Below are 12,134 nucleotides of genomic sequence, written 5' to 3' on the forward strand. Positions count from 1 at the left end.
ATTACTTTGCACTCTGAAAGATACCAGCCTTCCTCATCTCCTCATAATCCTTCATGGAATCATCATTTCTGTAGAAATCTGTGTGTGAGCCGGGTAATCCCTCACTCCTGTAATCCCAACACTTTGGGAGGCCGAGGCAGGCGGATCATGAGGTCAAGAGATCGAGACCATCCTGGCCAACATGGTAAAACCCCTTCTCTACTAAAAATTAAAAAATTAGCTGGGTTTGGTGGTGCATGCCTGTAGTCCCAGCTACTCAGGAGGCTGAGGCAGGAGAATCACTTGAACCCGGGAGGTGGAGGTTGCAGTGAGCTGAGATTGTACCACTGTACTCCAGCCTGGGTGACAGAGCGAGACTCCATCTCAAAAAAAAAAAAGAAAAAAGAGATCTGCGTGTGCCTTCTTTCTTCTTTCAGCTGCAGCAAACTTAGCTGCAACCCCCAGGAACACAACGAATGCTCCAACAATATGAAACCTCAGACACCTGGCCAGAGGGCCGCTCATCTGAGGTTTCGTCAAAGCACCAGAAGCCATGGTAGTGGTTGTCCTTGATAGGTATGTCAGCCTCAACACCAGTGTCCTTCCTGCCTGGTGGAGAAATGGATCACTGTGTTCTGTTTGTTAGAAGCAAGTCTCTAAGTCCAGCCCACTCAAGGGGACAGGATACCCAAGAACGTGAATATTAGGAGGTAGGGTTTACCTGGAGACATTTCGGAAAACCTCTTCTACCACTGATTCCTATTTTATTGAGTATTTTTATTCAGGATTGGGAAATCAAACTTTGTTTCACGCTTTTCAGTATCAGTGGAAATTTTATTATTATTATTATTTTTTTTTTTTTTTTGAGACAGAGTTTCGCTCTTGTCGCCTAGGCTGCAGTACAATGGCGCAATCTCAGCTCACTGCAACCTCTGCCTCTCGGGTTCAGGCTATTCTCCCACCTCAGCCTCCTGAGTAGCTGGGATAAACAGGCATGCGTCACCATACCGGCTAATTTTGTATTTTTAGTAGAGATGGGGTTTCACTATTTTGGCCAGGCCAGTCTCGAACTCCTGACCTCAGGTGATGCACCCACCTCAGCCTTCCAAAGTTCTGGGATTACAGGCTTGAGCCACTGCGCCTGGCCCCTCAGATCTTTTAATGTAATAAAATATGTTAATAGGTTTCCTAATAGTGCACCATTCTTACATTTGTAGAGTAAACTCCATTTGGTCATGAACTTTTTTTTTTTTTCCTTGCCATGTTTCACATTTAATAAGATTCTTCCACTTTAATGCATAAAACCCTTTGAAATCATTGTCAACCAGGAAAATTCATGTTAGAAAAAATTGGAATGAGAGCTAATATTCTATATTCAGAACATTTGAGAAGGCATTTTTGACTATTACAAAAGTTTATTTAACAAAAAGTCTAATATGAAAATGTATATGACCTAATTTTTACGTCATAGTAAAACAGGCCCTATGGAGAGAGGACATGGGTTTCTCTGCTGAACAGCCATTATTTATACTCGTTCCAAGGCTTCTAACATGATGATACTATTTCCTCGTATTACCACCATTCCAATATTGTTCTGTTGCCCACTAGTCGCCATCTCCACACATTCATCTATCACAAGGTTCATAAAGGGATCAAATCCCCGCAATATTCCTTGGACATGTCTGCCACCATTTAATTTCAATGATAACTTCTTGTCCATAAATTTTTTCAACTCGGGAGGGTGAGCTTTGCTCATGGCGTATACTCCGCTGGCTCACAGACGCCTTGGAACGGAATGGTCATGAACTTTTAATGTTAATAGTTTTCTGTTTTTTTTTTTTTTGAGACGGAGTCTCGCTCTGTCACCCAGGTTGGAGTGCAGTGGTATGATCTCGCCTCACTGCAACCTCTGCCTCCTAGGTTCAAGCTATCCTCCCACCTCAGTCTCCCAAGTATCCTCCCACCTGAGTCTCCCAAGTAGCTGGGATTACAGGCGCCTGTCACTACACCTGGCTAGTTTTTTGTATTTTTTTTTTTTTTTTTGAGACAAGAGTCTTGATCTGTTGCCCAGGTGGAGTGCAGTGGCCCAATCTCAGCTCACTGCAAGCTCCGCCTCCCAGGTTCACACCATTCTTCTGCCTCAGCCTCCCAAGTAGCTGGGACTACAGGCATCTGCCACCATGCCCAGCTAATTGGTTTTTGTATTTTTAGTAGAGACGGGGGTTTGCCATGTTGGCCAGGCTGGTCTCGAACTCCTGACCTCAGGACACCCGCCCACCTCGGCCTCCCAAAGTGCTGGGATTACAGGCATGAGCCCCGCGCCTGGCCCCTCAGATCTTTTACTGTAGTAAAATACATAATAGGTTTTCTGATACTGCACCATTCTTACATTCGTAAACTCCATTTGGTCATGAATCTTTTAATGTTAATGGTTGTTTTTTTTGTTTTGTTTTTGTTTTTGTTTTGAGACACAGTCTCGCTCTGTCACCCAGGTTGGAGTGCAGTGGTGTGATCTCGGCTCACTGCAACCTCTGCCTCCCAGGTTCAAGCGATTCTGCCGCCTGGCCCTCCCAAGTAACTGGGATTACAGGTGCCTGTCACCACACCCGGCTAGTGTCTTGTATTTTTAGTAGAGACGGGGTTTCACCATGTTGGCCATGGAACTCCTGATCTCAAGTGATCCGTCTGCCTCAGCCTCCCAAAGTGCTGGGATTACAGGCATGAGCCATAGTGCCCGGCGTGTTAATGGTTTCTTTTTTGTTTTGTTTGGTTTTTTTTTGGAGACAGTCTCTATGTTGCCTAGGCTGGAGTGCAGTAGTGATGCAATCTCTGCTCACTGTGACCTCTGCTGCTGGGATTTAAGTGATTCTCCTGCCTCAGCCTCCTGAGTAGCTAAGACTACAGGTGCATAGTACCATAGCCGGCTTTTGTTTTTTTTTTTTTGAGATAGAGTCTCGCTCTGTTGCCCAGGCTGGAGTGCAGTGTCACAATCTCGGCTCACTGCAACCTCCGCCTACCGGATTCAAGTGATTCTCCTGCCCCAGCCTCCCGAGTAGCTGGGATTACAGGCGCTTGCCACCACACCTGGCTAATATTTGTATTTGTAGTAGAGATAGGGTTTCACCATGTTGGCCAGGCTGGTCTCGAACTCCTGACCTCAGGTGATCCGCCCGCCTTGGCCTCCCAAAATGCTGGAATTACAGGCGTGAGCCCCCTAACGTGGCCAATTTTTTTGTATTTTTTAGTAGGGATGGGGTTTTGCCATGTTGGCCAGGCTGGTCTCGAACTCCTGACCTCAGGTGATCTGCCTGCCTCAGCCTCCCAAAGTGCTGGTGGCTCACAGGTGTGAGCCACCATGCCCAGCCTTGTTAATTTTTTTGTTTGTTTGTTTTGGTAGCGACGAAGTCTCACTCTGTCACCCAGGCTGGAGTGCCTTTGTGCAATCTCAGCTCACTCCAACCTCTGCCTCCTGGATTCTAGCAATTCTCCTGCCTCTGCCTCGCTAGTAGCTGGGACTACAGGCACACGCTGCCACGCCTGGCTAATTTTTTTGTATTTTATTAGAGACAGTGTTTCACCATGTTGCCCAGGCTGGTCATGAACTCCTGAGCTCAGGCAGTCCACCTGCCTTGGCCTCCCAAAATGCTGGGATTACAGGCGTGAGCTACAGTGCCTGGCCCTTGTTAATAGTTTTTAATGATTCTGTTTGCTAGTGTTAGGATTTTTGTATTCATTAGTGAGGTTGGACTGTAGTTGTGTGTGTGTGTGTGTGTGTGTGTGCCATCTTTGGTCAGGTGTTATCAATTTATTTTTTTGTCCTATAGGAAGAATTTATAATTTTTTCTTTTCTGTGCTCTGGAACAATTGAATAGTATTGGAGTACCCACTCTGCCTGTCTAGTAGAAGTCCCTGCGATTGTCAGTGCCTGGTGCTTGTGGAGGGTAGCTCTTTGACACCTTTTCTCTCTTTCTTTCTTTCTTTCTTTTCTTTTCTTCCTTTCCTTTCCTCTCTTCTCCTTTCCTTTCCTTCCTTTTCTTCCTTTCCTTTCCTTCCTTTTTTTTTTTTTTTTTTGAGATGGAGTCTCACTCTGTCACCCAGGCTGGAATGCAGTGGTGTGGTCTTGCCTCACTGCAACCTCTGCCTCCTGAGTTCAAGCGATTCTCCTGCCTCAGCTTCCTGAGTAGCTGGGATTACAGGCACACACCACTACGCCTGGCTAATTTTTGTATTTTCAGTAGAGACAGGATTTGGCCATGTTGACCAGGCTGGTCTTGAATTCCTGACCTCAGGCGATCTGCCTGTCTCAGCCTCTCAAAGTACTGGGATTACAGGTGTGAGCCACTGTGCCTGGCCTGGCAGCCTTTTCTTTTTCCTTATGGAAATTATTCTATTTAGAGTTGATCATTCTTTTAGTTTCCTATGTTCTTCTAAAAGACTATGCAAATAGCATGCTTAATGTTTATTTCTGTGTCTTTGGTTTTAAGAGTAAATTCTAGTTAACATGACCTTCAGAAACTCCTGGAAGCATCTGAGGTGCAGTGGGGTGGAACAAGGAAAAATGTCCTTAGACATCAGTGTCAGTTTGTGGAGGTCTCAGTCCTGTTGGCCTTGACAGACTTGGTGACTTAGGACCACAGTGACTAGGGCTCCTTCAAAGCCCTAAACTGATGTCCTGTGTCCTGCTAACAGTGGACAGGAGGTTCCATTCCCCTCTTTGGGACTGCATTGCAAATTTTGCTGCCAGGCAGGTCCCTGGGCTTTTCTTGGGCAGCTATCCCCCTATCCCTTTGGCCTTCACCCTCATTCCATGGCTTGGCTTTCTGTTGATCCTACACTGAAGGTCCCCTAAATTGTGGCATGGTCAATGTGGGGTCTTAGTTCTATTCGGTAATAACTGCTTTGTTTTACTTAACAGGGAAGAGAGGACATGAACAGCTAGAAAATGCAGATGAACCCCCTTGGGGGGTGGTGGGGTCCCCAGAAGGGTGGAGTTAGGAAAATAGAAGACTAAGGCCACTGGGGAGAGAATGGGAGCCAGGGAGCAGGAATCCAAAGTTGGCATTTGCTTGCCCCAGTTATTTTCTTGGCCAGCAAGGAGGCCTTTAGAAAGGAGGCTGGGCACTGTGGCTCACGCCTGTAATCCCAGCACTTTGGGAGGCCGAGGCAGGCAGATCACGAGGTCAGGAGATCTGGCCAACATGGTGAAACGCCGTCTCTACTAAAATACAAAACATTAGCCAGGCATGGTGGCGCACGCCTGTAGTCCCAGCTACTTGGGAGACTGAGACAGGGGAATCACTTGAACCCAGAAGGCGAAAGTTGCAGTGAGCTCAGATGGCACCCCTGTACTCCTCAGCCTGGGCGACAGACCGAGAATCCGTCTCAAAAAAAAAAAAAAAGGAGGGTGCAGTTCTGCAGTTGAGCCACAAGGTGGCTCATGCCTGCCTAGCAGTTTCTCCAGGAGAAGAAAAGCCTGAAGCGGGTGGGATGGGCGGGAACTGCCAGGGTTCCTAGGGCTTTACCTCCCGGTGTTCTGTCATGGTCTGCCAGTAGACATTAGAATGGAGTTTCATTACATTGATATGTGAGATTAGAGGTGCCGTTTTTATAGCCTTCGAAGGACTTGGGGCTGTTCTCTTTTGCGGAGCCTGTCTCTGGATGTTGTGCTGTGCGCATCTCTCGACAGGTCCACTGTCCCACGAGCAGAAGCTGTCACAAAGCTTGGAAATTGCCTTGGCATCCACCCTTGGCTCCATGCCCTCCTTCACGGCACGGCTGACCAGGGGACAGCTCCAGCACCTTGGCACAAGAGGGAGCAGCACTTCCTGGAGGCCTGGCACCAGCTCGGGTAACATGGGCCCCTCCATGTCCTTGGAGCCTTGGAATGGGTGGTCTGTTTTCTGTCTCTGGATGCTGGGCCAAGTCCCTGGGGGCTCTGTGGACCTGCCTGGCCAGCCTCCCCTTTCAGTTCCAACACCCAGCCTGGGAGAGAACCTGTTCTCTTGCCTTTTCCAGGGGTAGTTGAGGGGCTGCCTATGAACTTAAACTCCTCACAAGAAAAGCTTTCTTTAGTCAATCCTTAGTAATTCTGTGGATGTAGGGCTTGGCCAGCCTCTGCTGTGTTTTCTTGTGATATCTACTGTTAATTATTTTCTCCTGAGGATTTTGTTTCTCTTTTTTGTTGTTGTTATTTATTTATTTATTTATTGAGGCTGCGTCTTGCTCTGTTGCCCAGGATGGAGTGGCACAGTCTCAGCTCACTGCAACCTCCGCCTCCGGAATTCAAGCTATTTTGCTGCCTCAGCCTCCTGAGTAGCTGGGATTACAGGCGCCCACCACCACGCCTGGCTAATTTTTTGTATTTTTAGTAGAGACGGGATTTCACCATGTTGTCCAGGCTGGTCTCGAGCTCCTGACCTCGTGATTCACCCGCCTCAGCCTCACAAAGCTCTGGGATACAGGAGTGAGCCACCACGCCTGGCCTTTTTTGTTATTTTTTCTCATCTAGTCTGTCTTCCATATGACATCCAGGGCACTTTATGTAAATGTAAAGAGAGGTTTGGTTGGGTTTGTTGTCCTCATCCCTTCAGATTAACACTTCCATCAGTGTCTTAGAAAGAGCAGTGGCAGCTTATGGGCCAATTTTGCCTAAAATGAACCTTGGCCCCCACTGTATGCCAGAATCTATTAGGATACAAAGCAAGAGAAACTGATTGCAGCGCGAGGCATTTTTTATGAGATGGAGCCCATGCTGTGCGAAACACCTTCTCTCTTGGCTTTTAGGCCGTTTTGCTTCTTTTCTCCTATCTTCGGTGGTCCCTCTTCAGTTTCCATTGCCAATTGCCTTCTCTACCAGCTCTGGCTCTGGACTCTCTAATCTCAATACTCTCTGTTACCCAAGTGAGAACCCACATCTCTGGCGACTGCCCATGTTTCCCTGTAGCTTCTGCCTCTCCTTGGAACTAATCCTGCCACCCTGACAGCACTCAGCATCCTCTCTCTTTTTTCTTTTTTTAAGATGGAGTCTTGCTCCTGTTGCCCAGGCTGGAGTGCAATGGCGCAGTTTCAGCTTACTGCAGCTTCCGCCTCCTGGGTTCGAGTGATTGTCCTGCCTCAGCCTCCCAAGTAGCTGGAATTACAGGGGCCCACCACCACGCCTAGCTAATTTTTGTATTTTTAGTAGAGATGGGGTTTCACCATGTTGGCCAGGCTGGTTTCGAACTCCTGACCTCAGGTGATCCACTCGCCTCAGCCTCCCAAAGTGCTGGGAATACAGGCGTGAGCCATGGTGCCTGGCCACAGCATCCTCTCTCAAGGAAACATTCAGACTCTACACTGCTCACATCTGCCCTCCAGAGCTTTTCCCCCTCACTGTCCCCTTCATCCCACCTGGGTAAGGGCAGCATCTTCTGTCTTGTGATGAGGCTTCTAACATAGAAGTCATTCTCCATTTCCTTCAGTGTCCCCATCCTGACATTCTGTTCATTATCAGGTCCTGTCCATCCTCCCCCAGGGTAGACCTCAGGTTAGTCCCCTGCTCTCCTTCCTTGGCCCCTGCCCTGGCCGCAGCTCCCACTGCCTCACCCCTAGACTCCTGCAGTAGCTCCTGCTGGTATCCCCCCATCCTTGCCTCACTGTGGCTTGTCATCCTCACAGCAGTCGGATCTTTTTATCATGTCAGCCCATCACTGTGTTCCACTCCTTCAAATCCTTCCATGGCATTGCCTGAACTTAGGATAAAACTTCAACTCCTGCTCCTTCGGAGGCCCTGCCTGTGGGGCCCGCATGTCTCTTCTTCTGCAGTCTTATCTGAAGCCCACTCTCACTGTGTCTTTTTTTTTTTTTTTTTTGAGACAGAGTCTTGCTCTGTTTCACTCTGTTGCCCGGGCTAGAGTACAGTGGTGCAATCTCGGCTCACTGCAACCTCCACCTCCTGGGTTCAAGCAATCCTCCTGCCTCAGCCCCTACTAGTAGCTGGGATTATAGGCATATACCACCAAGCCAGCTAATTTTTTTTTTTTTTTTTTTTTTTGGTATATTTAGTAAAGACAGTGCTTTGCCATGTTGGCCAGGCTGGTCTCGAACTCCTGACCTCAGGTGATCCACTTACCTCAGCTTCCCAAAGTGCTGGGATTACAGGTATGAGCCGCCGTACCCAGCCTCACTATGTCTTGTCTTGCCTTGCCTTTCCTTTCCTTTCCTTCCCTTCCCTTCCCTTCCCTTCCCTTCCCTCCCCTCCCCTCCCCTCCCCTCCCCTCCCCTCCCCTCCCCTCCCCTCCCTTCCCCTCCCCTCCCCTTCCTTTCCTTTCCTTTCCTTTCCTTTCCTTCCTTCTTTTTCTTTCTTTCTTTTTTCTTTTTTTTTTTTTTTTGACAGAGTCTTACTCTGTTGCCCAGGCTGGAGTACGGTGGCACGATCTCGGCTCACTGCAACCTCTTCCTCCCTAGTTCAAGCAATTCTCCTGTCTCAGCCTCCTAAGTAGCTGGGACTACAGGCGCCCACCAGCACGCCTGGCTAATTTTTGTATTTTTAGTAGAGACGGGGTTTAACCATGTTGGTCAGGCTGGTCTCGAACTCCTGACCTCAGGTGATCCACCCGCCTCGGCCTCCCAAAATGCTGGGATTACAGGCGCGAGCCACCGTGCCCGACCGCTGTGTCTTTTTCTTTAACAGATAGTCTGTTCTTTGTGCTTGCTCTCCTTTCATTCTTCATGGCTGGCTCCTTTTTATTCTCACAGCTCTTCCTACAGGAGGCCATGTTAGCCCACCCTGTTCAAAGCAAGGCCTCTTTTGTATCCTCTCACTTAATCACCTCAGTTTGCAGTTATATACTTGGGTTTCCAGTCTGCCCAGGGCACAATAATTGTCTTTTCATTGATGATTTTTTTTTTCCTGTCACTGAAACTGCCCCTGGGGCTCTGGGCCTCTGAGACCTTTTAATGGGACTTCTGGTTGGTGCTGGGGGGAATTGGGGCCCTCGCATGCTTCTGTGGTGTTGGGGCAGGTGTGGTTTTTAAAACTCTGATGGAAAATAAATTCTCATCATGCACTGTGGGTCAGGCAGGTCTCTGAAGCCTCTGGCAGAGCCTGTATGAAAGGGGCACCACTGAAAAGCAGTCAGCTCTTTCCTCCTGCTTCCTCCCCGCCCTTCTTTCTCCCCTCTCCCCACCTTCATTCCTCCCTTCTCTCTCCCTCCTTCCTTTCCCTGTAGAGGTTCAACTTTCCACTCACTGGGGAATTCTTGGCTTGTGTGCATAGGAGAGGCCCCCGGTACTTTTATGTTGCTTAATGTTTGGCCCAAAGAAAACACCCACAGCCAGGCCACTCTTTCCTGGCTACAGTTCTCAGGGATGTGGAGGCAGGAACACTTCAGTTCCTGCTCCCCCGTGTGGGGCACCCCTGCCCTCCCTTCTTTGGTGCCTGGTGCCTGAGTGTAGATGTCAGGTCCATTCATCACATGTGGATGGAGCACTTGCCCTGTGAGGTGCTGTGCCAGGTCCTGAGGCCAGATGAGAAACATAGACATAGTCCTGACCCTCAGGGCCTGCAAAGCCTGGGGAGGAAGCAGGCATCCTACCTTGGAGGCTGAGAAGGGCTAGTGGGCTCTGAAAGCACAGGAAAGGGGCAGTCTGGGGTAGCTTCCTGGAATAGGTGTGGTCTAAGCCAGGTCTCCAGGTAAGGACATTCTAGGCAAAGAGAACAGCAAGCACCAAGTGAGGGTGCCAGCCGCGCAGAGTGTGCAGAGAAGTGATTGGAAGCTGCTGGACTCGAAAAGTTGAGACTGGTGTAAAGAGAGGTGAGGAGGCTGGGTGGGCCGTGCAGGGAGTCTTGACTGTCCCAAAAGATGGGGAGCCCCTAAGAGGTAGAAAGCAGAGGCATGGGGTGGTCAAGTTACATAGGTGGGTCACTGGAAGCAGCTTTCAGGACAGATTGAGAGGACAAGCCTGGAGCAGAGTGAGTAAGTTAGGAAGAGATGCATTGAGCGGCCTGGATTATGGTGATGAAATGGACAGAGAGAAGGGGGTTTAAGAAACATTTCTGAAGCAAATTGGTTTGAGATTCCTTTGGGGTCCTCCAGAGAGTAGTGGCTAGGAATGGAGACATGGACCGCAAGGAGGACAGGCAAGCCCATCCCCTGTCACTCTCCAGAGGGGCCACGAGGGAAGGAGGAGCCATGGGTGCAGCCTGGTGGGGCATGGCCAGAGCTGCTCACTGTGACCCTCATTCAGGGATGCCCTGCAGGAGTTGCGGAAGGAGGGAGAGCCTTCCCAGAGGGCCAGAGCAGCACAGGAGCGGGGTTGAGGAGTCAGGAGCAGGGCTGCCAGTAGCAGTGAGGGGGCAACAGGCTGCAGGGCTGAAGGGAGCAGGAGCCAGGTCCCAGTGGCAGGTGTGCTGCAGGCCTCAGCCCTGTCTCTGCTGACCTCCCTTCTCACACGTCCCCAACCTTGGTACACTGGACTATGTGCTGCTTTTCCTTTTTTTTTTTTTTTTTCCTTTTTTGTAGAGATAGGATCTCACTGTATTGCCCAGGCTGGTCTCGAACTCCTGGCTTCAAGTGATCCTCCTGCCTCAACCTCCCAAAATGCTGGGATTACAGGCGTGAGCCACCCCACTGGCCTGCGTTTTCCTTCTCTTGTCGCCTCTCACCTTTCTTGCAGTTTATCTTGTCAGAGTGAGCTGTGCCTTGCTCCAGTCTTGGCCACCTATTGCGGGGGAAAGTATACCTTGCTAGGAGACCAGGAGAAAGGGCCCAGTACTGCCTGCTGCCCTCAGAAGCCAACTCTTCTCAAGCATTCGTAGAGGCACTGAGATTTGGTCAAAGATGGTAGAGAAGAGGCCTCCCAGGTTCCTGGGCTCCCTCGCCCGCTTCCACTCCCCTCCCTGATCAGCCTGGGGTGGGCTTGGGAGGGATGAAGCCAGATGCTGCAGCTGCACGGTGGGAAGGCTCTGCCTCTCAGAGCAGCCTGGACCACGGAGCAGCTTTCCTAACCCTGGCCTGTTTTCCTTCCTGATTTACCAGAGCAGCCTGGGAGCATCCCAGGCCCCGAGTGTGCCTCCTGCAAAAGAGTGTTTTCTCCCTACTTCAAAAAGGAGCCGGTGTACCAGCTGCCCTGTGGCCACCTCCTGTGCCGACCCTGCCTGGGTGAGAAGCAACGCTCCCTGCCCATGACGTGCACAGCCTGCCAGCGGCTGGTTGCTAGCCAGGACGTGCTGCGGGTCCACTTCTGAGTGACTGGCCTCCACTGGAGGAGACCCATCGCTGGGAGGAGCTGAGGGGGAACAGGAGCAGGGCCACCGCACCCCTGAGGTCTGGCCAGGCCCCAGGCACAGAGCTGCCTGCTCCCTCCCGGGGCTCTTCTTCATCACCTCACAGTCTAGCACACTGCTTCTGCGCTGGTGGCGATAGGGCAACAAAGCCATAGGCCGGAGGGCGGGGGGTGTCCCTGCCTCCCCGCCATGCTCCCTGCCTGAGCCCAGGGCCTGCTGGAGCCAGCCCCACCCTAGGCAGGAAGATGCCTGCTAAGGGCCCCCTATGCAGTTCGCATACCCCCCTATCCGGCAGGGCACTGTGGGTGGCTCACCCTAGATTGTGGCCCAGATCTCAGGAGTCTCTGCCTTCAGGGTCATCCAAAAGTGGACCTTGGGGGCAGTGGGGGTGTCTGTGGAACGCATGACTCAGCCCCCCAACTGGCAGCCTTAATAAAGCGATGGTTGACGTCTGCTGTGGGCTTCCTCCTGGTGGACTGCCTGTCTGTGTCGTCACACTCCTGTCACCCACCTACACCCACACAAGTGGAGCTCACAGGGTAGCTGTGTGCAGTCACTGCAGCCCGCCAGGCTGTCATTCCTGTCGACGGCCTGAACGGACACAAACTGGAATTTTCAGATCTGTCCCCTGTGTGGGGACTCAGAACCCAGGTTTGCAGGTGGGCATACGTGGTGGGAGGGTGAATGGCTCCCTCTGGCCGGTGCCAGCCGTGCTCAGCTGGCTCCTGAAACTGCTCCCTGAGGGGGAGCGCAGCGTTTCTGTGTGCGGCCGGTTTCAGGAAAAATACTTGTTTATAGGCTGCATCCTTTTTTCAGCCCAACATTTAACTTTATGGAGTCCCCAAGGGAAAATATATCCATATCCCTACGACTTGGTACTCTTATCAGA

General features: G+C 50.6%; 2 protein-coding genes across 8 annotated transcripts in view; one reads left to right on the plus strand and one right to left on the minus strand.

The window, feature by feature from the left end:
• Window positions 1-11,706, plus strand: part of UBOX5 (U-box domain containing 5) — a 55,862-nt gene extending 44,156 nt beyond the window's left edge. For 4 of the 7 annotated variants that reach the window (XM_033185847.1, XM_033185849.1, XM_033185848.1 and 1 more), the window contains 2 exons: window positions 5,666-5,827; window positions 10,998-11,687. In XM_033185847.1, coding sequence (XP_033041738.1) covers window positions 5,666-5,827; window positions 10,998-11,206 — 371 coding nt within the window. In that variant the 3' untranslated portion in view covers window positions 11,207-11,687. Of the gene's footprint in view, window positions 1-5,665; window positions 5,828-10,997 lie in introns of all 7 variants that reach the window. The other 3 variants (XM_033185845.1, XM_033185850.1, XM_033185851.1) reach the window with 3 other exon arrangements.
• Window positions 1,236-1,794, minus strand: LOC117068540 (small nuclear ribonucleoprotein G). The gene has a single exon (XM_033185853.1). It carries the CDS (start codon window positions 1,733-1,735, stop codon window positions 1,505-1,507), a length of 231 nt encoding a protein of 76 aa, XP_033041744.1. The 5' UTR covers window positions 1,736-1,794; the 3' UTR covers window positions 1,236-1,504.
• Window positions 11,707-12,134: the final 428 nt, after the last annotated feature.

This window comes from Trachypithecus francoisi, unplaced genomic scaffold (assembly GCF_009764315.1).
Source record: "Trachypithecus francoisi isolate TF-2019V2 unplaced genomic scaffold, Tfra_2.0 Lachesis_group21, whole genome shotgun sequence".
Classification (NCBI taxonomy): domain Eukaryota; kingdom Metazoa; phylum Chordata; class Mammalia; order Primates; family Cercopithecidae; genus Trachypithecus; species Trachypithecus francoisi.